Source organism: Anolis carolinensis, unplaced genomic scaffold, assembly GCF_035594765.1.
Source record: "Anolis carolinensis isolate JA03-04 unplaced genomic scaffold, rAnoCar3.1.pri scaffold_13, whole genome shotgun sequence".
In the NCBI taxonomy this organism is placed as follows: Eukaryota; Metazoa; Chordata; class Lepidosauria; order Squamata; family Dactyloidae; genus Anolis; species Anolis carolinensis.
Window position 1 is genome coordinate 6,979,843 of NW_026943824.1, and position 27,907 is coordinate 7,007,749.

At 41.9% G+C, this 27,907-nt stretch overlaps 1 protein-coding gene across 1 annotated transcript in view; it reads right to left on the reverse strand.

The window, feature by feature from the left end:
• The window catches only part of grin2a (glutamate ionotropic receptor NMDA type subunit 2A), a 194,199-nt gene that overhangs the window by 158,992 nt on the left and 7,300 nt on the right, over positions 1-27,907 (reverse strand). Inside the window, exon 3 of the mRNA XM_062964617.1 lies at positions 19,425-19,862. Coding sequence (XP_062820687.1) covers positions 19,425-19,859 — 435 coding nt within the window. The 5' untranslated portion in view covers positions 19,860-19,862. The remainder of the gene's footprint in view (positions 1-19,424; positions 19,863-27,907) is intronic.

Genomic DNA, 27,907 nt, shown 5'->3' on the forward strand with positions numbered 1-27,907 from the left:
AACAAGCCCTATGAGGAGCGGCTTAAAGAGCTGGGCATGTTTAGCCTGCAGAAGAGAAGGCTGAGAGGAGACATGATAGCCATGTACAAATACGTGAAGGGAAGTCATAGGGAGGAGGGAGGGAGCTTGTTTTCTGCTGCCCTGCAGACTAGGACACGGAACAATGGCTTCAAACTACAGGAAAGGAGATTCCACCTGAACATCAGGAAGAACTTCCTCACTGTGAGAAAGGCTGTTCAGCAGTGGAACTCTCTGCCCCAGACTGTGGTGGAGGCTCCTTCTTTGGAGGCTTTTAAGCAGAGGCTGGATGGCCATCTGTCGGGGGTGCTTTGAATGCGATTTCCTGCTTCTTAGCAGGGGGTTGGACTAGATGGCCCATGTGGTCTCTTCCAACTCTACTATTCTATGATTCTATGATTCTATGTATGTACATATAACTTGTAAGCCGCTCTGAGTCCCCTTCAGGGTGAGAGAGGGTGGGGTATAAATGTAGTAAACAAACAAACAAACAAACAAATAATTGTTGTTGGGTTTTGTTTTTTTGCAGTACAAATAAGACATGTGCAGTGTGCATAGGAATTTGTTTGTATATTTTAAATGATAATTCGGCCCCTCAACAATTTGAGGGGCCATGAACCAGCCCTCCACTTAAAAAGTTTGAGGAGCCCTGGTCTAAGTCGTTAATAAAGATGTTAAACAGAACCGGGCCCAGGATGGAGCATTGAGAACAGGGGCCCCCCAAATGCCCAGCCTTGCATTAAGAACAGGGGGCCCTGAACAACTGGCCTTGCATCAAGGGCAGGGGGGCACCAAACACTTGGCCTTGTATTAAGGGTGGGGGGTCCCCGAATGCCTGGCCTTGCATTAAGGGTGGGGGGGGGGGGGGTTTCACTGAACACCTGTCCTTTGCTTGAGTTCACAGCAGGGATGGATAGATGGTTAGGGGCCCTACAGAACTACAACTCCCAAGATTCCCTTGCACGGAGCCGTTGCAATCCAAGTGGTGTCAAACTGCATTAATTCTCCGGTGTAGATGCACTCTTAAGTAGGCACATCAGCTGCCTTGTCGCATCTCTGGCTCCCGGAATCCAACACTGATGCCTTTTGACGACCGAGGAGCAAAAAAGGGGGACGGCGAATGGATTTGTCTTGTTTTCCTCGGGGCACAAAGAGATGGAAAGAGAGGGAGGGATGTATCGAAAGGAGGAGAAGGCTTCCACTTTTCACTTCGGAGGCACCCAATGCTCAGAGGCACCTTGAACTGCACAGGAAGTGACGGCCCCATTGTTTACCCATTGCCGGCCCCATTGTTTACCCATTGTATAGGCTTTGCACACCCGGTGGTGCAATGGGTAACACCCTTATGCCAGCAGGACTGCTGACTTGAAGGTTGGCTTCCTGACCTGATGGATGCCAGTTCGAATCCGAGAAGAGGGGTGAGCTCCCTCTGTCAGCTCCAGCTCCACGCAGGGACATGAGAAAAGCCTCCCAACAAGGATGGTCAAAACATCAAAACATCCGTGCAATGTCCCCTGGGCAACGTCCTTGCAGAGGGCCAATTATCTCACACCAGAAGCAACTTGCAGTTTATTATTATTATTATTATTATTATTGCATAATTATTATTATTATCTCACACCAGAAGCAACTTGCAGTTTCTCAACATTTTTCCATTATATAGTTATGCCATTATATAATTATGCTTCTCTGACTATAATAGTTTCATCCTATAGAATCCTGTGATTTGTATTTTTATTCCCTCCTAGGGGTTTCGAGTTTCAAGGAAAGCAAGGCCATGCAAATCCTCAGTGAGGATAAGCCAGGAGATGTAGTTTGCTTCCGCCGCAGCCTGGGCCGGCCCATGGTAATTTTCAAGTACAGTAGAGTCTCACTTATCCAACATAAACGGGCCGGCAGAACGCTGGATAAGCTAATATGTTGGATAATAAGGAGGGATTAAGGAAAAGCCTATTAAACATCAAATGAGGTTATGGTTTTTACAAATTAAGCACCAAAACATCATGTTATACAACAAATTTGACAGAAAAAGTAGTTCAATATGCAGTAATGTTATGTTGTAATTACTGTATTTACAAATTTATCCACCAAAATATCACGATGTATTGAAAACGTTGACTACAAAAATGCATTGGATAATCCAGAACGTTGGATAAGCGAATGTTGGATAAGTGAGACTCTACTGTATAGGCAAACAAAATTTTGGCTCCCCCCTCCCAACCAATCACTGAAAAATAAAAGTGTTGGATAAGCGAAAATGTTGGATAATAAGGAGGGATCAAGGAAAAGCCTCAATAAAGAACAACACTCTGAAAACAGGGGAAATCCAGATAGGAAACTTCAAGAGAGAATGCTTCTGGAACATGGCCAGGCAGCCCGGAGACCTGGCCTCGAAGAAACATCAAATTAGATTATGATTTTACAAATTAAGCACCAAAACTTAGTGTTTTACAACCAATTTGACAGAAGAAGTAGTTCAATACGCAGTAATGTTATGCTGTAATTACTGTATTTACGAATTTAGCACCAAAATATCACAATATATTGAAAACATTAACTAAAAAAATGGCTTGATTTATCCAGAGGCTTGGATAAGCGAGGCTTGGATAAGTGAGACTCTACTGCAGGGATCCCCAAACTAAGGCCCGGGGGCCGGATGCGGCCCTCCAAGGTCATTTACCTGGCCCCCGCCCTCAGTTTTATAATATAATATATTGTATATACATATAATATTGATAATAATATTATAATGTAATACAATATAACACTAATAATCATACCATATAATAATATTGATTATATATTCTATATTACATATAATATTACTAATATTACAGTATAGTGGTATAGTTCAATATAGTAATATATAATGCTAATATTGTGCTATGCTAATAATATAATATATTGTATATACATATAATTTGTAAGCCACTCTGAGTTCCCTTTGGGGTGAGAAGGGTGTGATACAAATGTAGTAAATAAATGCAGTAAATAATAAATAAATAAATAAATTTGAGACTTCGGTTCGCCCAAAGTCTGAAATGACTTGAAGGCACACAACAACAACAACAACAACAACACCCTAATTAACTTGAATATCTCATTGGCCAGAAGCAGGACCACACTTCCCATTGAAATCCTGATAAATGTATGTTGGTTAAAATTGTTTTTATTTTTAAATATTGTATTTTTCTTTCATTGTTCTTGTTGTTATTGTTGTTGTTTTTGCACTACAAATAAGACATATGCGGTGTGCATCGGAATTTGTTTGTATTTTTTTTCAAATAATAATCCGGCCCCTCAACAGTCAGAAGGATTGTGGACCGGCCCTCGTCTTAAAAAGTTTGAGGACCCCTGCTCTACTGTATATAAAAGGGTAATGAAATTTCGGCCTAGGACAAAACAACAAAACTACACATCCCAGAAACACTAAACTTGGCAGCACAACCTCTCATCCATGCCTCTACGGTCATACAACAAAAAGAAAAGGAAAATAAAGTCCCAATTAGAGGGAGAGGAAGAATTGTTTTTATCTAATTGCTGCCAGTTAGAAGGCTAAGCTCTGCCCACTTGGTCTCCTAGCAACCCACTCAGCCCAGGGGACAGGCAGAGTTAGGCCTCACTTAGGCCTCTTCCACACTGCCTATAAAATACAGATTATCTGATTTTAACTGGATTATATGGCAATGTAGACTCAAGGCCCTTCCACACAGCTATATAACTCATTTATAATCTTATATTATCTGCTTTGAACTGGATTATCTTGACTCCACACTGCCATATAATCTACTTCAGTGTGCAGTCAGACACGACTGGACTTAATGTCAGGAGAAAACCTTTCCCCTTGACCTTAACTACCACCAATTCCTCAATACTTTATTTCCCATACTACCATACTTCGCCACAGCAACGCGTGGCCGGGCACAGCTAGTGAACTATAAATCCCAGAATCCTATCCTTTTGCAAACATAGGGCCGAACTTGCACCACCGCAGCACTTTACTCCCACTTAAACTCTGCTGTACACATCATGAGGTGTCTAGTTTAAGAGACACCAGAAATCACAAATCCCAGGACCCCACAGAGGCACCTTCCACGGCACAGGAAGTGACACTGCCGGCCCTGCTTCCCATTGCCTGGGCTTTGCCTGCATTGAACTCTGCTTGCCCTACGACACATGGATGGGGATGTGCATTACCAGGTACATGCGCTTCGGAACCTCGCCCACAGCCTCCCTTTGCAAATGACCAAAACTATTAGCCGCCTGCCTCTGGAAACAAGGCAAATGTTCCATGTTCAACGTGAAACCTTCGTTGACGAGAGAGGCTCCGGTGGAAGGACGCATGACTGGGCCATCGCTGTTACGTAACGGACATGTCCCCCGCGCAAAGCACTTAGGGCCATGAAACATTCATGCTGCGCTCGCGGCCAAACCAGGAACAGAAGACATATATATTTGCATTATTACAGAAATGCAACGTGCGGAGACGTTTGGCCTATGACTGCTTTCAAAACTCTGTCTTGGGTGCATCTACACTGGAGATCGCATGCAGCTTCAGCTCCACTTTAACTGCCTAGGCTCAATGCAAGATACTTCACTTCGGCATTAAAAATGGAAATCAAAGATACAGAATGGGGGACGCCTGGCTTGACAGCAGTGTGTGCGAAAAAGACCTTGGAGTCCTCGTGGACAACAAGTTAAACATGAGCCAACAATGTGATGCGGCTGCTAAAAAGCCAATGGGATTCTGTCCTGCATCAATAGGGGAATAGCGTCTAGATCCAGGGAAGTCATGCTCCCCCTTATTCTATTCTGCCTTGGTCAGACCACACCTGGAATCACAGTGTGTCCAATTTTGGGCACCACAGTTGAAGGGAGATGTTGACAAGCTGGAAAGCGTCCAGAGGAGGGCGACTAAAATGATGAAGGGTCTGGAGAACAAGCCCTATGAGGAGCGGCTTAAAGAACGGGCATGTTTAGCCTGCAGAAGAGAAGGCTGAGAGGAGACATGATAGCCATGTACAAATACGTGAAGGGAAGTCATAGGGAGGAGGGAGCAAGCTTGTTTTCTGCTGCCCTGCAGACTAGGACACGGAACAATGGCTTCAAACTACAGGAAAGGAGATTCCACCTGAACATCAGGAAGAACTTCCTCACTGTGACGGCTGTTCGACAGTGGAACTCTCTCCCCGGGGCCGTGGTGGAGGCTCCTTCCTTGGAAGCTTTTAAGCAGAGGCTGGATGGCCATCTGTCGGGGGTGCTTTGAATGCGATTTCCTGCTTCTTAGCAGGGGGTTGGACTAGATGGCCCATGTGGTCTCTTCCAACGCTACTATTCTATGATTCTAATGCGATGGGACCCTGGGAGATGTAGTTCGACAAGGTCCTCAGCCACTAGGGAATGGATCCAGTTTGACTCCACTTTAACCGTTATGGCTCTGGGAGTTACAGTTTCACAAAGAGCCTTCTCTGCCAAAGTGTGCAAACTACACCTCCCAGGATTCCATCGCATGGAAACAAGGCAGTTCAAACTGCATTCATCTTCCAGTGTAGGTACACCACTTGAGTTTTCCAAAGAAGCAAAACGTAGAAGCAATGGTGAGCAAAATCAAGAATATTCGGCTCCAAAAAAGCAAATAATGCAAGAAAAACTATAAAATAGTAAAGATTTTATTTATGAATTTAGCACCAAAATATCACGATATATTGAAAACATTGACTACAAAACTGCGTTGGATAATCCAGAATGTTGGATAAGCAAGTGTTGGATAAGTGGGACTCTACTGTAATGCAAGAAAAACTATAAAATAGTAAAGATTTTATAACTTCGGTGGTGCAGTGGGCTAAACCGCTGAGCTTCTGAACTTGAGACAATTCTGAATTATATGTATTTACCTGTACAGTTGGAATATATAAACTGATACTACAATCATAATGTATAAGTGACTATATCACTATAGAAGTACAGTAGAGTCTCGCTTATACAACGTAAACGGGCCAGTAGAATGTTGGATAAGCGAATATGTTGGATAATAAGGAGGGATTAAGGAAAAGCCTATTAAACATCAAATTAGGTTATGATTTTACAAATTAAGCACCAAAACATCATGTTATACAACAAATTTGACAGAAAAAGTAGTTCATTACACATTAATGCTATATAGTAATTACTGTATTTATGAATTTAGCACCAAAATATCATGATATATTGAAAACATTGACTACAAAAATGCATTGGATAATCCAGAACGTTGCATAAGCGAGTGTCGGATAAGTGAGACTCTACTGTATATAACTATTAACATAACTTACTTTATATTATATTATATACCATACTTTTCCTTTTTTCCTTATAGCTTGCTGACTGAAAGGTCAGTAGTTCAAATCCAGGGAGCGGGGTGAGCTCCCGCTGTTAGCCCCAGCTTCTGCCAAACTAGCAGTTCAAAAATATGCACATGTGAGTAGATCGATAGGTGCCGCTCTGGTGGGAAGGTAACAACACTCCATGCAGTTCTGTCAGTCATATGACCTTGGAGGTGTCTGCGGACAACACCAGCTCTTGAGCTTAGAAATGGAGATGAGCCGTAATGAAGTACGAATTTTGGTTTACAGATGTTATGTTTAATTGTGTGTTTATGTTTAAAAAGGGTAAATATTACAGTTATTGCATCTCAGCACTCAGAGGCTAGTTGCCATAGAGAAGTAGGCGGAGCCAATTACCGTTTAGTGGAAGAAGTGCAGAGTTTAAAAAAGAAAGTCAGTCTGTGCTCTGATGAGGCACAGGGAAGATTGATGGGATCAAGAAGACTCAATTGTTCATTTTGAGTTGGTTTTAAATAAGTTTGGTGACTTATTCAATGTAGTCTGTGTCCTGGTAAGGAACAGAGAATTTGTGATAGTATATCACAGGGGTGACTGTGGTTTGAAGTCACTTGATAGTCCAAGTTTCAGACTCTGGGAACCAATCCCAGCTGGACTCACAAAGATCCAATGAAGTAACAGAAAGGAGCAGAGGAATAGGTTTTAACTACTTTAAGCAAAAGAAGTGATACTTTAGAGAATTGATTCATCTCATTCTAGTATTGTAACTGTTAATAAGAATACCTCTAAGTGAGAAACAACATTGTAACCAGTAAGCTCTGTGCCTGAATAAACTTGTTATTGTTCTTTCAACATCTAAGCCTCTGTCACATATATTCTAAACCAAGTTACACTACCATCTAAAGTGAATAAGAAGAAGAAAGGAAAAACACAGGAAAAGGTCTCCTCCCTGAGTCTTTGGTGGTTGCATCTTTCCAAACTGGTGGCAGTCGTTATTAGTTCTTTACAAATTTGGGGCAGCGGGAGGGATAAAAAGATTCCCCCTGCCTGAAAGAATCTCAGTCGTTCATACCCCTTTACAAGCACCAACCCCCTGAGTCGGACACGACTAGACTTAATATCAGGGGGAAACCTTTACCTTTTAGTAAGGATTTGACAGTCATTTCATTCAACGCAACCAGTTGAAAACATGAGGCATACATTAAGGTCTTAGGTATCATCAGGTGGCTTGAGATGGTTTCCAAGTTATGGCCATCTCATTCGTGTTCTTAGCAAGAGTCATTCAGGGGATGTTGTAGTAGAGCCTGTAAGTAATGTTGCAAGCAGTAGTATGAGTACCAGAAGGGGGAAAAGGGCTACTTATAAGCAAGAGTCAGATGAAGAACAGCAAAGGAAAAGGATCCAGGATATACTTATGGCACCTACTGATGAAGACACATTCGAAGGGTTTTCAAGTGGTAGGGAGTCATTGAACAAGGAAGGAGATGTGGTGGATGGGAATAGAGACACAAAAAAGGTTACTCGGGAGCAGGAATCAGATGAAGAACGGGAGAGGAAGAAGATCCGGGATATACTTACTGCTCCCACAGATGATGAGTCGTTTATGGGTTTCTCTGGGAATTATCGGTCTGGGAGTGATGAGGATGGGGAGAACACAATGGATTGGACTAAGGTACAAGAGATAAGGGATGTATGTGCAGAGCCAATCTCTAGTGACACATTTGTGAGGTTTTCGGGACATGAGGATTGGTAAAGGGGAGATATATCTGAATCATGAGGAAGCCTAAGTCATGACAAGAGATGGAGGAACTGGAGGGATGGAAACAGGGGTTCACGTGTGAAGACAAGGACAGCTGCTAAAAATGATGATGGGGTGGATGCCAGCTCATCAGCGAATGATGATGTGTAAGTTAAAAGTAGGCTCTGAAATGGGGAATCTTTGCAGAAGACAAAGTGTCGGTTATGTATAGTGTGTATTTGTCACTGCCTGTTCTCGTGTTGGGTTTTGGTTCCGGGTTCTGCAGCCTGGAGTTCGTGTTACCTGTGGATCTTCAACTTGGACTGACTTCTCATGAGTGTGGCTTTCTCCCTCCCTGGATTGTGGACTGACTTGACGACGACTTTGTTTGACGGACTTGGAAACGACGTATCCTTTGGCTTCTTCGGCGACGACTCTGGGACTACGGCTGGCTTTGGCAACTCCTTCTTGCATTTAACTCTTTGAGGGCAGCACTGCTTGTTGGAACTCTTTGTGTACAGCGCTGCTTGTTTGCTGGTAACTTTGACTGCTTTTAATCCGGTTTTTCCTCCTGTTTAATCCGGATTATCTTCCGTTTGCCTTTTGGAGCCCAGTTTGGGTACATTCTTTAAGTTTTGGCCAGAGACACTGAAGCTAAGTGTCTCTGAGCTTTTATTTGTTTTTGCAATAAACCTTTTGTTGGACTAAATAGCGTGTGTGGCTCTTTAAGGCCTCTGTGTCTCGACAGGGGACGTTTGCCTTTTCCTTCCTCTGAGGCCAAGAGAATGTAACTTGTGACATGTCTTCCAGTCCATTTCTGACATCTGGCCCCCTTAAGGCAAACATATAATGGGGTTTCCTTGGCAAGATTTGCCCAGAGATTCCCCAGTTTTGTGACTCCATTCCCTCCAGCATTTCGGACATAACAATACCCTTGGATCCTATGTAAGGCCTACATGTAAGCCACACTGCATGCTGCAGGCTTGATCTTCCCATGCGCTTACTTGGGTGCCTCCCTATTGGATCCTTAAGGAGAACCTTAAGGAATACGCGCTACATTTCACCAAAGACTTTGTAATTAAATATTTCCATCATCGTCCCACGATGCACCAAGAAACTAATTCCTTTAATACGACTGTGTTGTCCTTTCCATTCAATAAGCCATCCGTAATCTTTGGATTTAATTGTCTCCGGCTGCGTATGGACCGCAAAACCCAGCACTTCTTGCTTTCAAGGATTTGCAAAACAACCCAAATGAATCACTGAGTTTGGTGTGATCCAAGGCTCAAGAAAGTTATTTGCATTGGAGGACTACGACTCCCTGGGTGCATCTAGACTGTGGAATGAACACAGTTTGGCGCCATTTGAACTGCCACGGTTCAATGCTATGGAATCGTGAAATTCGTTAGGGATATTAAACAATCAAAAGAGAAATTGGGAATTAGAAAAACTAGCTAACCAATTAAAATGGACAAAACAATATAGGTATGAAAATGCTAATAAGCCAGGTAAGTGGTTGACAAGATTAATAAGGAAAAAAAAACATGAGCAACAAAATTTAAAAATAAAAACACAGGACAGGGAAGCAAATAGAGTAGAGTCTCACTTATCCAACATAAATGGGCCGGCAGAATGTTGGATAAGTGAATATGTTGGATAATAAGGAGGGATTAAGGAAAAGCCTATTAAACATCAAAGTAGGTTATGATTTTACAAATTAAGTACCAAAACATCATGTTATACAACAAATTTGACAGAAAAAGTAGTTCAACACGCAGTAATTTCTACACTGTAGAATGAATGCAGTTTGACTCTACTTTAGCTGCCATGGCTCAATGCTATGGAATCATGGGAGTTGTAGTTTCCGGAGGACTTTTGCCTCTTCCAGCTGGTTTTACATTGTGGAATGAATGGCATTTGGCAGCAGTTGGAACTGCCATGATTCCGTGATATGGAGTCCCGGGAGTTGTAGTTTCTGGAGGACTTTTGCCTCTTCCAGCTGGTTTTACATTGTGGAATGAATGGCATTTGGCAGCAGTTGGAACTGCCATGATTCCATGATATGGAGTCCTGGGAGTTGTAGTTTCTTGAGGATTTTTGCCTCTTCCAGCTGGTTTTATATTGTGGAATGAATGCCATTTGGCAGCAGTTGGAACTGCCATGATTCCGTGATATGGAGTCCTGGGAGTTGTAGTTTCTTGAGGATTTTTGCCTCTTCTAGCTGGTTTTACATTGTGGAATGAATGGCATTTGGCAGCAGTTGGAACTGCCATGATTCCGTGATATGGAGTCCTGGGAGTTGTAGTTTCCTGAGGACTTTTGCCTCTTCTAGCTGGTTTTACATTGTGGAATGAATGGCATTTGGCAGCAGTTGGAACTGCCATGATTCCGTGATATGGAGTCCCGGGAGTTGTAGTTTCCTGAGGACTTTTGCCTCTTCTAGCTGGTTTTACATTGTGGAATGAATGCCATTTGGCAGCAGTTGGAACTGCCATGATTCCGTGATATGGAGTCCCGGGAGTTGTAGTTTCCTGAGGACTTTTGCCTCTTCTAGCTGGTTTTACATTGTGGAATGAATGGCATTTGGCAGCAGTTGGAACTGCCATGATTCCGTGATATGGAGTCCTGGGAGTTGTAGTTTCCTGAGGACTTTTGCCTCTTCTAGCTGGTTTTACATTGTGGAATGAATGCCATTTGGCAGCAGTTGGAACTGCCATGATTCCGTGATATGGAGTCCCGGGAGTTGTAGTTTCTTGAGGATTTTTGCCTCTTCTAGCTGGTTTTACATTGTGGAATGAATGGCATTTGGCAGCAGTTGGAACTGCCATGATTCCGTGATATGGAGTCCCGGGAGTTGTAGTTTCTTGAGGACTTTTGCCTCTTCTAGCCGGTTTTACATTGTGGAATGAATGGCATTTGGCAGCAGTTGGAACTGCCATGATTCCATGATATGGAGTCCTGGGAGTTGTAGTTTCCTGAGGACTTTTGCCTCTTCTAGCTGGTTTTACATTGTCAAAGGCTTTCATGGTCGGGATCACAGGGTTGTTGTATGTCTTTCGGGCTGTGTGGCCATGTTCCAGAAGCATTCTCTCCTGACGTTTCACCCACATCTATGGCAGGCATATGCCTGCCATAGATGTGGGCGAAACGTCAGGAGAGAATACTTCTGGAACATGGCCACAAAGCCCGAAAGACATACAACAACCCAATAATACTCTTGTTTATTATTGGACGAAAGGAATGGCAAACCTGTATGATCGGAGAGTATCTAGGTGGTGAGGACTACAAAGCCCATCATCGCATCGTTGCCTCTGGGATGATGGGAGCTGTAGTCCAGCAGGTACAACCAGAGGGAATGGGCTCAGAAAAATGGTGCAGAGAATCTAGGGCTGTGTGCATAGATGTGCCTTTTGGTTATGATGCTTTGGTTTGGAGATGTTTCTCCGTTGAGGCTTTTATGAGGGGCGGCAGTTTTGGGGATGCATAAGGGATCCCTATGGGTCCCCCCGAACTACGTTTCCCAAACTTGGCTCTCGCTGCTCCTTCAAAAGCACCTTTCCCGGGACTTTCTTCCATGCGCATCCTGGGATGCGTAATTTGGAAACCGCGTCTCCCATAATCCTCCCATGTGGCTCTCCCACGACAGACGAACATCCTTTATCCAAAAGGTTTGGCACTCAGAAACATTTGAGACTGTTGGAATACTAATAATAATAATATTACCATCTCCCCAGAGGGACTCGGGGTGGCTCACAGATATAAAACCAGCATACAGTGATATCAAATACGAAAACACACAAATAAATTTAAAAGGCATAAAAAAATCACAATCATTATAAAACACATGAAAAACACAGCAACATAAAACATAAAATGAGCTGGGCAAGTAGAGTAGAGTACAGTAGAGTCTCACTTATCCAACATAAACGGGCTGGAAGAAGGTTGGATAAGCGAATATGTTGGATAATCAGGAGGGATTAAGGAAAAGCCTATTAAACATCAAATTAGGTTATGATTTTACAAATTAAGCACCAAAACATCATGTTAGACAACAAATTTGACAGAAAAAGTAGTTCAACAAGCAGTAATGCTATGTAGTAATTACTGTATTTACGAATTTAGCATCAAAATTTCATGATGTATTGAAAACATTGACTACAAAAATGGCTTGGATTATCCAGAGGCTTGGACAAGCGAGGCTTGGATAAGTGAGACTCTACTGTACTAATAACAATAATAATATTGACAATAAGTTTGCCAACTGCAAAAGGCCACCCTGCACGCATCATCCGAAAAGACATCACACAGTCCTAGGCACTTGGGAAGTGTTCGACTTGTAATTTTGTGATATGAAATCCAGCATATCTATCTTGTTTGCTGTGTCATACAAATAATAATAATAAATCCAGCATATCTAGCTGTGCCCGGCCACGCGTTGCTGTGGCAGTGGTGGTGGTGGTATTGGTTAAAAATTGTTGTGTAATTTTTATTTGATGTTATTTGCATTTTTTATTAATTTTATTGTAAGTTATATTTTTATTTATTATATTTTATTATTTTCTTGTATTATTTTTAGTTGTTTTCTGTTATTATAGTATTTTATTGTGTTAATTTTTAGTGTTTTTTATTATTTTTGATTGGGTTGCTAGGAGACCAAGTTGCAGGAGCTTAGCCTTCAAACTGGCAGCAATTGGATAAAAGCAACTATTCCTCTCCCTGTAATTAGGACTTTATTTTTCTTTTCTTTTTGTTGTATCAACCTAGAGGCGTGGATGATGGGTTGTGTTGTCAAATTTCGAGGTTGGGGGGCCTGTAGTTTTGTTGTTTTGTGGGTCGCCGTGATGCCATCACTCTTTTATATATATAGATAATAGAATAATAGATTGCTAGAATAATACTAAGAATGTATTGATATAGTAATATGAGTAAATATAGAATATATAAATATATTTATTTTATTATTTTTTATAAAAGAATACTTAATAAAATTAGTAATAATAAATACATAAAACTAATACAATATACATTAGAGTCCCACTTATCCAACACTCGCTTATCCAACGTTCTGGATTATCCAACGCATTTTTGTAGTCAATGTTTTCAATACATCGTGATATTTTGGTGCTAAATTCGTAAATACAGTAATTACTACATAGCATTACTGTGTATGGAACTACTTTTTCTGTCAAATTTGTTTTAGTGTTTTTTATTATTTTTTATTGAGTTGGAGGAGCTTAGCCTTCTAACTGGCAGCAATTGGATAAAAGCAACTATTCCTCTCCCTGTAATTAGGACTTTATTTTTCTTTTCTTTTTGTTGTATCAACCTAGAGGCGTGGATGATGGGTTGTGTCGTCAAATTTCGAGGTTGGGGGGCCTGTAGTTTTGTTGTTTTGTGCGTCGCCGTGATGCCATCACTCTTTTATATATATAGATATAGATATATATAACAATTTAGGAGAGGCTGGAGCTGTTTGCTTTTGCCGGAGCCAATGCAAAAGATCAAGGCGTTTGCAAGCCAAAGTCAGCTATATTTGCAATTTAAATTCAGCTATATTTGCAATTTGAACTCTGCTATATTTGCAATTTGAACTCTGCTATATTTGCAATTTGAACTCAGCTATATTTGAAATTTGAACTCAAGTCTATTCGCAACTTGAACTCAGCTATATTTGCAAGTTGGACTCAGCTCCGTTTGCAATTTGAATTCGGCCATATTTGCAAACTTGAATTCAGCTCCATTTGCAGTTTGCTTCATTTGCGATTTGAACTCAGCTATATTTGCCATTGGAAATCACTTTGCAGCAATGCAAGAAAGCTGGAGACAAAGGGGGGAAATGGGAGAAAGCGAGAGGAAACCAGGACCTTTTAAATACGCCCGAATAAATGGGATGGCAAAGGAATAATCTATTCATTTCGACTGGCTTTGGAGGATGGTAAACACATCAAAGCATCCGGGCATCCCCTGGGCAACGTCCTTTCAGATGGCCAATTCTCTCACACCAGAAGTCACTCCTGACACACACACAAAAACTGGCTTTGGGTATGAAGTGTTTCTTTTGAGAAGGCTATACCTCTTGACACGATCTCTCAGAAATCTGAACAGGTTTGGTTTCCTTCCATTCAGATCCCTGACTGTTTGACTCATCCTTATGCCGTTCCGTTTTCCCGAAAATGCCGCATCCATGCATTCAAACCCACAAGATTATTCTCTCTCCGACCATTTCCCCATCATTCCCAAGCTGAAAGGAGGACCTTTTGGGGGAACTAGAAATCCCAGTGTTGTCGAGGGATTCTGGGAGTCAAAAAAGGAAGCACTTCTTTTTTTTGCATAGTTTAATGTCACAGCATTGCATGACACCTTCTATTCACACGCACTGAAATAAGTACAGTCCAGACACCCCTTGATCCAAAAGGCTTTTGGTCTAAAACTATTTAGTTGCTTGTGATTTTCTTTTTTCATCATTTTAAAATGTATATTATCATGCAATGCTTTTGGCACGAAATAAATAAATCCAAAATGCTCCAAAATCGTCCACTTGCAGGGAATTGTCTATCCAAAGGTTCAACGCCTACAGATTGTATTTCAAGCACGATATTCACAAATAATCTGTAATTTTAATTTATGAGGTGCCCATAAATGCGTTTCAGGTTGAGACGTGGCACCAAAATGTCTCATTATACAGTAGAGTCTCACTTATCCAACGTTCTGGATTATCCAACGCATATTATTATTATTATTATTATTATTATTATTATTATTATTATTATTATTATTATTATTTGTATGACACAGCAAACAAGATAGATATCAAATCAAATCAAAAAATCAAAAAATCATATCAAAAAATCACAAGTCGAACACTTTCCAAGTGTCTAGGACTGTGTGATGTCTTTTCGGATGATGCGCACAGATCCCAGTAGGGTGGCCTTTTGCAGTTGGCAAAATTATTGTCAATATTATTATTGTTATTAGTACAGTAGAGTCTCACTTATCCAAGCCTCGCTTATCCAAGCCTCTGGATAATCCAAGCCATTTTTGTAGTCAATGTTTTCAATACATCATGAAATTTTGGTGCTAAATTAGTAAATACAGTAATTACTACATAGCATTACTGCGTATTGAACTACTTTTTCTGTCAAATTTGTTGTCTAACATGATGTTTTGGTGCTTAATTTGTAAAATCATAACCTAATTTCATGTGTTTTATAATGATTGTGATTTTTTTTATGCCTTTTAAATTTATTTGTGTGTTTTCGTATTTGATATTTGTATTTGATATCACTGTATGCTGGTTTTATATCTGTGAGCCGTCCCAAGTCCCTCTGGGGAGATGGTGGCGGGGTACAAAAATAAAATTATTATTATTAGTATTCCAACAATCTCAAATGTTTCTGAGTGCCAAACGTTTTGGATCAAGGATGTCCGTCTGTCGCGGGAGAGCCACATGGGAGGATTATGGGAGACGCGGTTTCCAAACTACGCATCCCAGGATGCCCTGGGGAAAGGGACCCATCCCCGTTAATCCCGTTTAAGCCCATTTTGCCAATAATCCTGCTAAAAACAAGACAGAAAATCGGTCACTGAGAGGTCTTTTCACACCCAGATGGGCAGACGGCTGGGCTGGAAAATCCCTTTTTATGGTGTCAAGAGCAGCGGTCAAGGCATACATCACCCAGAAAAGGAAAACAACAACACTGTCTGCCCATTCCAGGAACAGAAAGCACAACAAGAACCATTATTTGCGATGCCTTTTAAAACACCAAGATGTATCAGTGCAAAACAAAGAGCATCCTCTGCCACAAATATCTCCTGATACTCTTTGGCATCACTCAATATATTTCAGGCCCATTCCACCAGATTAAGGCAACCTTTGTCCCAATAAATATATTGGTCCCAGAAATTCCAACTAGCCGGACGATCCACATCTTGCTCAGAGAAATCCGTCCATTGATTGGTAATCTAATTCCGAAGATTTCTGGATGGTTTCAGCCATCGATCACTAATCTCCATCCAAACCATCCGATCGATTCCTTGCTCAAGCGAGAATTTCTCCCCAAAGATTTGGCAAATTCCAAACGTTTAGACCAGGGGTCCCCAAACTAAGGCCCGGGGGCCGGATGCGGCCCATCGAAGCTATTTATCCGGCCCCCCATGGCACAAGGGCAGAAGGGGGTTGGCCTAAATGACCCAAGGGGCCTCTTCTTCTCTTACAACCATTATTATTATTACAGTAGAGTCTCACTTATCCAACATAAACGGGCCGGCAGAATGTTGGATAAGCGAATATGTTAGATAATAAGGAGGCATTAAGGAAAAGCCTATTAAATATCAAATTAGGTTATGATTTTACAAATGAAGCACCAAAACATCATGTTAGACAACAAATTTGGCTGAAAAAGTAGTTCAATACGCAGTAATGCTATGTTGTGATTACTGTATTTATGAATTTAGCACCAAAATATCACGATGTTTTGAAAACATTGACTACAAAAATGCGTTGGATAATCCAGAACTTTGGATAAGTGAGACTCTACTGTATTATTATTATTATTATATTGTATGACACGGCAAACAAGATAGATATGCTGGATTTCGTATCATAAAATCACATTATTATTATTATTATTATTATTATTATTATTATTATTATTAACATTGAGGCTGGGAGGCCATCTGTCAGGGGTGCTTTGCTTGTGCTTTTGGTGCACAAAGGCAGAAGGGGATTGGACTCAATGGCCCAAGGGGTCTCTTCCAACCCTCTTTTTTATTATTATTGTTGTTGTTTTTATTATTCATTATTATTATTATTATTATTGTATTGTATGAAACAGCAAACAAGATAGATATGATGGATTTTGTATAACAAAATCACAAGCTGAACAGTACTGTACCAATGCTTTTGACACGAAATAAATAACAAGCTGAACAGTTCTAGGACCGTGTGATGTATTATTATTATTATTATTATTATTATTATTATTATTATTATTATTATTATTATATTGCTTGGTGGCCAACTATAGTCCAGCCCTCCAACGGTCCGAAGGATTGTGAACTGGCCTCCTGTTTAAAAAGTTTGGGGACCCCTGGTTTAGAGAGTCGACATATTGCAAGCGCCGATTTAATGGAAGCTCACAAGCCAATGGCTCAAATGCATCATCGATGATCTCCCTCCCCAGATTCGGATCGATTCGGCCACCGATCGGGAATCTCCAAAGGCAATCTCCAAACTTCAAGAAGCCAAGAGGGAATTGATACGTCTGGTTTCTTTGCTTTCCAATTCCCTTCTAATAGCAAACTTCGGCCCCTTCCACATCACACAATTATAGCACTCTGATCCCACTTTAACAACCACGTGAAATGTCTACTTTCAGGAAACTACATCCCAACAGCACAAGACAATGTTCCTCGTCTCCTATTGCATTCCACACTACATCGTTATAGTACTTTGATCCCACTTTAGTTCTGCTTCCAAGAAATTTGTCGTTTCAGAGAACTACAAATCCCAGTAGTGAAATACACATACTACTAGAGAACAATGGGGTTTGTAGTTTCCGGGGCTCAAAAAACTACAAATCCAAGAGTCCCACAGTTTAGGTGAGATCCACTTATTCCTGCTAAATAACAATGGGATGTATAGTTTCTGGGACATAGCAAACTACACATCCCAGGGCCCCACAGCAGTTCAGGTGAGATCCACACACTCCTCCTAGAAAACGATAGAATTTATATTTTCAAAGGCTTGGGAAACTACAAATCCCAGAGTTCAATGGCAGTTCAGGTGAGATCCACATATTCCTCTTACAGAATGATGGGAATTATAGTTTTGGTAATTCAGAAAACTACAAATCCCAGAGTCCCACAGTAGTTCAGATGAGCTCTACCTACTCCTGCTACAGAACAATGGGATTTATAGTTTCAGGGGCTTTGGAAACTACAAATCCGATGAGCCACAAATCCTTGCTACAGAACGATGAGATTAATAGAGATAAGTAAACATAAGAGTGATAGTTTCACAGGTTTGGAAAAACTACAAATCCCAGGGTCCCACAGTAGTCCAGATGAGCTCGACCTACTCCTGCTACAGAATGATGGGATTTATAGTTTCAGGGGCTTGGGAAACTACAAATCCCAGGGTCCCACAACCATTCAGGTGAGAGCCACATATCCTTGCCACAGAACAATGAGATTTATAGAGATAAGTAAACATAATAATGGTAGTTTCACAGGTTTGGAAAAACTACAAATCCCGGAGTCCCACAGTAGTTCAGATGAGCTCGACCTACTCCTGCTACAGAACGATGGGATTTATAGTTTCAGGGGCTTGGGAAACTACGAATTCCAAGGTCCCACAACAGTTCAGGTGAGAGCCACATATCCTTGCTACAGAACAATGAAATTTATAGAGAGAAGTAAACATAACAATTAGTTTCACAGGTCTGGAAAAACTACAAATCCCAGAGTCCCACAGTAGTTCAGATGAGCTTGACCTACTCCTGCTACAGAACAATGGAATTTATAGTTTCAGGAGCTTAAGAAACTACAAATCCCAGGGTCCCACACCAGTTCAGAACTTGCTACAGAATGATGAGATTTATAGAGATAAGTAAACATAACAATGATAGTTTCGCAGGTTCGGAAAAACTACAAATCCCAGAGTCCCACAGTAGTTCAGATGAGCTCTACCTACTCCTGCTACAGAACAATGGGATTTATAGTTTCAGGAACTTGGGAAACTACAAATCCCAGGGTCCCACGGTAGTTCAGATGAGCTCTACCTACTCCTGCTACAGAACAATGGGATTTATAGTTTCAGGGGCTTGGGAAACTACAAATCCCAGGGTCCGACAACAGTCCAGGTGAGCCACAAATCCTTGCTACAGAACGATGAGATTAATAGAGATAAGTAAACATAACAGTGATAGTTTCACAGGTTTGGAAAAACTACAAATCCCAGAGTCCCACAGTAGTTCAGATGAGCTCGACCTACTCCTGCTACAGAACAATGGGATTCATAGTTTCAGGAGCTTAAGAAACTACAAATCCCAGGGTCCCACAGTAGTTCAGATGAGCTCTACCTACTCCTGCTACAGAACGATGGGATTTATAGTTTCAGGGGCTTGGGAAACTACAAATCCCAGGGTCCCACAACAGTTCAGGTGAGAGCCACATATCCTTGCTACAGAACGATGGGATTTATAGAGATAAGTAAACATAACAACGATAGTTTCACATGTTCCGTAAAACAACAAATCCAAGGTTCAAGTGAGATCCACATCTCCCTGCTACAAACGGATGGGATTTATAGTTTCAGGGGCTGGGAAATATCAGGCATTTGGTCCTACCTTGTCCGCCATGATCATGGACGACCCGCCGTGGATCCCCAAGATGGGGATGAAGGTCTGCGAGGAAATAAAATCCAACATCTGGGCAACGGCCTCCTGGTCGGTGTCGTCGCCGAAGACCACGCCGTGGATCTTGGTGCCGGACATCAGGTCGCAGAGGTTGGTGATGATGCTCTTGGGGTCGGTCTGGTTGACCAGGAGGGGCACCACGTTGAGGTCAAGGGCCAGGCCGGCAGCCTGCTCGCGGGTCCAGAGGCCCCGCACCTCCCGCTCCGAGGCCAGCTGCGTCCGGCCCAGGATGACCGCCAGGTTCAGCACCGTTGGGGGGCTCCGCTTCTCCGCCGCGGCCCCGCGGACCAGGGCCCACTCCGCCGCCAGGAGCGCCTGCAGCACCAGCAGAGCCCAGCAGACCTGCGCCATCTTGGCCAAATCCATGCCCTGCGGGAAGCGGAGACCGAAGGTGAGCACAGCACCGAGAGGAGACCGAGAGGAGGGCATCGGGTCAAAGCCCCAAAGCTTCTGACCGGCAGTAAGGCATCATCCATTCCCTCCCGACACATAACCCCCGGTGGCGTAGTGGACTCAAGCAGGGGTCCCCAAACTTTTTAAACAGGGGGCCAGTTCACGGTCCCTCAGAGCATTGGAGGGCTGGACTATAGTTGAAAAAAAAAACCTATAAACAAATTCCTAGGCACACTACACATCTCTTATTTTGAAGGAAAACAAAACAATCAGAAAGAAATATAGCCTCAATGTTAATAATAATCATGCTCATAATAATCTATACCCTGTTTCCCTGAAAATAAGACATCCCCAGAAAATAAGACCTAGTAGAGGTTTTGCTGAATTGCTAAATATAAGGCCTCCCCTGAAAGTAAGACCTAGCAAAGTTTTTGTTTGGAAGCATGCAGGATCGGTAAATGTACATACCATAGATCAGGGGTCCTCAAACTTTTTAAGTGGAGGGCCAATTCACAGTCCTTCAGACTGCTGGGGCGCCGGACAAGGATGAAAACGTCCAAAATTAGGATTGTTGTTGTTGTTCGCCTTCAAGTCATTTCAGACTTAGGTCAACCCTTAGTCTAAAGTTTAGGAAAGGGGCCAGGTCAAGGACCTTGTAGGGCCACATCTGGCCCACAGGGTTTGGTTTGGGAACCACTGATTTGGACAATCTCATAAGACCATAGGTAAACAAAGAGACATCCAAAGACCAGCTAGATGGTCTCATAAGACCATAGATAAGCAAAGAGACCTCCAAAGACCATCTAGATGGTCTCATAAAACCATTGGTGAGGAAAGGGACCCTCAAAAGCCATCTAGATGATCTCATAAGACCATAGATAAGCAAAGAGACCTCCAAAGGCCATCTAGATGGTCACATGACCATTGGTGAGGAAAGGGACCTTCAAAAGCCATCTAGATGATCTCATCAGGCCATCAGAAGACCATAGATAAGGAAAGGGACCCTCAAAGACCATCTAGATGGTTTCATAAGACCATTGGTAAGGAAAGGGACTCTCAAAGGCCATCTAGATGATCTCATCAGGCCATCAGAAGACCATAGATAAGGAAAGGGACCCTCAAAGACCATCTAGATGGTTTCATAAGACCATCGGTAAGGAAAGGGACTCCCAAAGACCATCTAGATGATCTCATCAGGCCATCAGAAGACCATAGATAAGGAAAGGGACCTCAAAGACTGTCTAGACCATCTCATAAGACCATAGGTAAGGAAAGAGGTCCCCAAAGCTCGTCTAGACAATCTCATAAAACCATAGGTAAGGAAAGGGACCTCCAAAGACCATCTAGATAGTCTCATAAGGCCATCAAAAGACCATAGATAAGGAAAAGGACTACAAAGACCATCTAGATGGTTTCATAAGACCATTGGTAAGGAAAGCGGGCCACAAAGCCCGTCTAGACAATCTCATAAAACCATAGGTAAGGAGAAGGGGCCCTCAAAGGCCATCTAGACAGTCTCATAGGACAATAGGTATGGAAAGTGACCTCCAAAAGCCATCTAGATGGTCTCATAAGGCTGTAGCTAAGAAAAGAGACCTTCAAAGACAATTGAGACGATCTCATAAGACCATAGATAAGCACAGAGACCTCCAAAGACTAGGTAGACTTAGGTCAACCCTAAGTCTAAAGTTTAGGACAGGGGCCAGGTCAATGGCCTTGGAGGGCCGCATCTGGCCCCCGGGCCTTAGTTTGGGGACCCCTGCCATAGATTATTGTACATGGAAATAAAGGTAGTAACAAGAAATAGTAATAATATAATAATAACTTTTCTCGTATCCCACCTCCATCTCCCAGAAGGGACTCAGGCAGCTTACACAGGGACAAGCCCAGCAACCACATAAATTTACATACAAACAGAAATTTAAAACAGTAATTTAAAAACAATATAGCAATAAAATATCATACAGAAATTCTTGAAAGGATTCACAGTTTGGTTATGCTGGTTTGTGATGACAGCTACTGTACAGTAGATAATACATTTTCATTTTTAAACAATTCAACCATAAATGTGAATTCTTCTTTGTGGAAAAATAAGACATCCCCTGAAAATAAGACCTAGCGCATCTTTGGGAGCAAAAATTAATATAAGACACTGTCCTATTTTCGGGGAAACAGGGTATATATAAAAGAGTGATGGCATCAGGGCAGTGGACAAAACAACTAAACTACAGGCCCCCCAACCTTGATATTTGACAACACAACCCATCATTCACGGCTCTAGGTTGATACAACAAAAAGAAAAGAAAAAATAAAGTCCTAATTACAGGGAGAGAAATAATAGTTTTTATCCAATTGCTGCCAGTTTGAAGGCTAAGCTCCACCCACTTGGTCTCCTAGCAACTCACTCAGCCCAGGGGACAGGCACAGTTGGTTTGAAAGGAGGCATCAAATGCATTTTCTCTTGCCAAAATTCCTAGATTTGCTGACGTCTTTGCACTTAGCCTTTAGCTTTGGGCCTCGATCAAGACAGAAAAAGCAAAATAATGATAATAATGATGTAGATGCAAGCTAAGACTCGGAATGTCATCTACATATATAAAAGGGTAATGAAATTTCGGCCTAGGACAAAACAACAAAACTACACATCCCAGAAACACTAAGCTTGCCAGCACAACCCCTCATCCATTCCTCTATGTTCATACAACAAAAAGAAAAGAAAAATAAAGTCCTAATTAGAGGGAGAGGAATAATTGTTTTTATCCGATTGCTGCCAGTTAGAAGGCTAAGCTCCACCCACTTGGTCTCCTAGCAACCCACTTAGCCCAGGGGACAGGCAGAGTTAGGCCTCACTTAGGCCTCTTCCACAGATTATCAGATTTTAACTGGATTATATGGCAGTGTATTGTAGCCCTTGGGGTCCCTTCCAGTTCAAGGATTCTATAGCAATAATAATAATAATAATAATAGTAATAATAATAATAATGGTGATGGTGGTGATCAAGTGTTCTTCTCTGGAGGTTTTTAAGTAGAGGCTGGATGGCCATCTGTCGGGGGTGCTTTGAATGTGATTTCCTGCTTCTTGGCAGGGGGTTGGACTGGATGGCCCATGAGGTCTCTTCCAACTCTACGATTCTATGATTCTATGATCTGTCAGGAGGGCTTGAATGATGTCCTCCTCCTTGGCAGAAGAAGGGATAGCCTTGGGGTCTCTTCCAACTCTAGGATTCAACGGTCTAAGCAAAGACTGCAGAGAGAGGCCTTTTTGGAAAGCCTCGAGCCTGCCGTGACCAAGAAGTATTGTTGAATTGGGGGCAAGTTTAGGCCCTAAAAAGAGGCATCAGATCGGGATGGCTGATGTAATGCATGCCTCTCTCATTTCCTCTCTCTCTCTCTCTTTCTCTCTCCAAAAAAGGGCCGGGTGCCAAGTGGGGCTGGAGAGCCATCCGTTCACACACTGAAGGAGCTACATTTTGGGAGCAGACGCCAACGCGCCTTTGCCCAAGCTGTTCCTTTCTCTCCCTCGTTCCCTCCCAGACTTTTATGGCCTGGCATTGGCGTGCGCCTCCATTGGCTCCGCCTGCCTCCTGGGTCTTCGAACTCAGAGCCCTTGGCAAGAGGGACATCAGCAGCATGGAATTAAAAACCCCGAAACGTCTTGTCTGGAGCACCCCGAGAAGGTCCCACTTTGTGGCCAGGTTGGGCTGAAAGGAGTCCCGTTGATGTGCAGCGAGGGGCTTCTCTGGAGAGACCTCACCTCCTTCCTCTCTCCCCAGCCTTTTCCCAGAGTTCATTTGGATTCCAAACTCAGCCTCGGCTGTTGCAGGGCAGACTCCGAATCCCCCTCCCATTACTACCGCAGTCAGAGAGCGGCCAAGAGACACCCCTCCTCGTCAAAAGGGACAGGCGGCGGGGGTCTCCGTCCAACCCTTTTGCCACTGCAGAGCTCCGGGAGAAACGTGGAGTTATTGCATTACTATGATGATAATGTCATGATGATGATATCCCGCTTTCCGCTCAGACCAAGGCAGTGCACCGCACTAAAAACCATGCCGCTTAAAAACCGACGACACAAAAACCCTACAATATTAGAACAAAACAATGGGCACCGAGTGGGATCTGGCGCAGAGAGATCCCAGTGTGTGAATGGTGCAAAAGGTGCATTCGCGCCAATGTCCCAACACAGCCGAGGCGACGTCTACACTGCAGAATGAATGCAGCGTGACGCCACTTGAACTGCCCCGGATCAAGGCTCTGGGATTCCGGGAGTTGCAGTTCACCCTCACTCACTGGCAAAGGCTGAAGGTGCCGTCAAACTACAACTCCCTAGACCAGTGATGGCCAACCTATGACATGCGTGTCAGCATTGACACGCCTAGCCATTTTTGCTGACACGCTGCTGCATGCATGATTGGATGACTATGTCTTTTATAGCCAAATTTGGTGTGATTTGGTCCAGTGGTTTTGTTGTTTACTCCATGAGAATTATGCACATTACATTTATATATTATTATTATTATTATTATTATTATTATTATTATTATTATTATGGAATCACGGCACCGGACAAAACAACTAAACTAAACGCCCCACAACCTCGAAAATTGACAGCACAACCTCTCATCCACGCCTCTACGTTCATACAACAAAAAGAAAAGAAAAATTAAGTCCTAGCCACAGCAACGCGTGGCCGGGCACAGCTAGTATATATATATATATAAAAGGGTAATGAAATTTCGGCCTAGGACAAAACAACAAAACTACACATCCCAGAAACACTAAACTTGGCAGCACAACCCCTCATCCATGCCTCCACGTTCATACAACAAAAAGCTCCAGCTACTCCGAAAAACAGCCAGGCTTTGAGACTGCAAGGCTATTCACTGCTATTCCACCTGGCCAACAAAGGATTCCCACAGCAACGCGTGGCCGGGCAAAGCTAGTACAGTAGAGTCTCACTTATCCAACATAAACGGGCCATCAGAATGTTGGATAAGCAAATATGTTGGATAATAAAGAGGGATTAAGGAAAAGCCTATTAAACATCAAATTAGGTTATGATTTTACAAATTAAGCACCAAAACATCATGTTATACAACAAATTTGACAGAAAAAGTAGTTCAATATGCAGTAATGCTATGTAGTAATTACTGTATTTACGAATTTAGCACCAAAATGTCACAATGTATTGAAAACTTTGACTACAAAAATGCCTTGGATTATCCAGAATGTTGGATAAGCGAGTGTTGGATAAGTGAGACTCTACTGTATATATATATAAAAGGGTAATGGAATCCCGGCACCGGACAAAACAACTAAACTAAACACCCCACAACCTCGAAAATTGACAGCACAACCTCTCATCCACGCCTCTACGTTCATACAACAAAAAGAAAAGAAAAATTAAGTCCTAGCCACAGCAACGCGTGGCCAGGCACAGCTAGTATCTATATATATGAAAGAGTGATGGCATCACGGCGACCCACAAAACAACAAAACTACAGGCCCTCCAACCTCAAAATTTGACAACACAACCCATCATCCACGCCTCTAGGTTGATACAACAAAAAGAAAAGAAAAATAAAATCCTAATTAGAGAGAGAGGAATAATTGCTTTTATCCAATTGCTGCCATTAGAAGGCTAAGCTCCTCCAACTTGGTCTCCTAGCAACCCAATAAAAAATAATAAAAAACACTAAAAATTAATACAATAAAATACTATAATAACAGAAAATAACTAAAAATAATACAAGAAAATAATAAAATATAATAAATAAAAATATAACTTACAATAAAATTATTAAAAAATTGCAAATAACGTCAAATAAAAATTACACAACAATTTTTAACCAATACCACCACCACTTTGCCACAGCAACGTGTGGCCGGGCACAGCTAGTATATATATATATATATATATATAGGTAATGAAATTTCAGCCTAGGACAAAACAACAAAACTACACATCCCAGAAACACTAAACTTGGCAGCACAACCCCTCATCCATGCCTCTACGTTCATACAACAAAAAGAAAAGAAAAAGAAACTCCTAATTAGAGGGAGAGGAAGAATTGTTTTTATCCAATTGCTGCCAGTTAGAAGGCTAAGCTCCGCCCACTTGGTCTCCTAGCAACCCACTCAGCCCAGGGGACAGGCAGAGTTAGGCCTCACTTAAGCCTCTTCCACACTACCTATAAAATACAGATTATCTGATTTTAACTGGATTATATGGCAGTGTAGACTCAAGGCCCTTCCACACAGCTATATAACCCATTTATAATGGACTTAATGTCAGGAGACAACCTTTACCCTTGACCTTAACTACCACCAATTCCTCAATACTTTATTTCCCATACCACCAGACTTCGCCACAGCAACGCGTGGCCGGGCAAAGCTTATATATATATATATATATATATATATATATATATATATATATATATATATATATATATCATTCTATTATTATTATTCTATTATTATTGTAGTATATTATTATATTATTACTATTATATTATTATTATATTATTCATTATTCATGCCTACATTGAAACTACAATAGAGAGAAATCAGCGTGGAAACTGCAAGAAGTACCATACATTGTTGTACATGGAAATAATGGTAGTAAATAGTTTTTGATTTACTAAATACAGTTATATATTATACATTTTGTTATTTAAACTATATATATTGTGAAATTATGGGTTTTTTCTCAAAGTGACACACCACCCAAGTCATGCTAGGTTTTTTGGTGAATTTGACACACCAAATGCAAAAGGTTGCCCATCATTGCCCTAGACTCTATAGCCACCATCCACGGCAATCAAAGTGATGCCAAACCACGTTCGTCCAACAGTGTAGATGCACCTTGTGCCTTGCTTGTGCCAAATGCTTGGGACCAGAAGTGTTTTGAGTGTCAAATTTCCAAATACAGTAGAGTCTCACTTTTCCAAGCTAAACAGACCGGTAGAAGCTTGGATAAGCGAATATCTTGGATAATAAGGAGAGATTAAGGAAAAGCCTCTTAAACATCAAATTAGGTTATGATTTTAAAATTAAGCACCAAAACATCATGTTATACAACAAATTTGACAGAAAAAGTAGTTCAATACACAGTAATCTTATGTTGTAATTACTATATTTACAGTTTTAGCACCAAAATATCATGATATATTGAAAACATTGACTATAAAAATGGCTTGGATAATCCAAAAGCTAAGCGAGGCTTGGATAAGTGAGATTCTACTGTACCTGCATATGCACTGAATGAGATGCCTTGGAGAGGAATGGCTTGGAGGAATGTAAAAATCAGGGATCAAAAGTCCTTCAGAGGTCAGAAATTCCAAATTGCCTGGGATCTCTCACAGGCATCTCAATAGTATTCCTTGAGACTCAAATCCGAACTGGGTGAAATGCTTTGGAAATCGTTTTTTGGATGATGAGACATCTTGGAGAGTGGTCCCAAGTCCAAATGGGAAATGTAAAATAAATAGGGGGAAATGGATTACCTGGCTCTGCATCTAATGAGTTACATATCGTGGAGACATCCCAATACAGCATGGGACCTGGGGGGGACTAGAAGTCTCCCTATACATTGATATATGGAGGTATTTTAGAGAGGAGACCCCATTATGACCGGATTGGGGACAGATTTTGGAATACGGTATCTGGTTGTGCATTGAACAAGATCTTAGAGACATCCCAATTCAGCTTGCGGGTAAGGAGAAATGGGTTAAACCCTTGTGCCGGCAAGGCTGCTGACTGACAGGTTGGAGGTTCGAGTCCGGGGAGAGTGGCTGAACTCCCTCTGTCAGCTCCAGCTCCCCATGCGACGACATGCGAGAAGCCTCCCACAAGGCTGGTAAAACATCAAACATCCGGGTGTCCCCTGGGCAACATCCTTGCAGATGGCCAATTCTCTCACACCAGAAGCGACTTGCAGTTTCTCAAGTCCCTCCTGACATGGAGCGGAAAAAAAGCTTGGGGACAGATTTTGGATACCTGGTTGTGCATCGAATGAGATT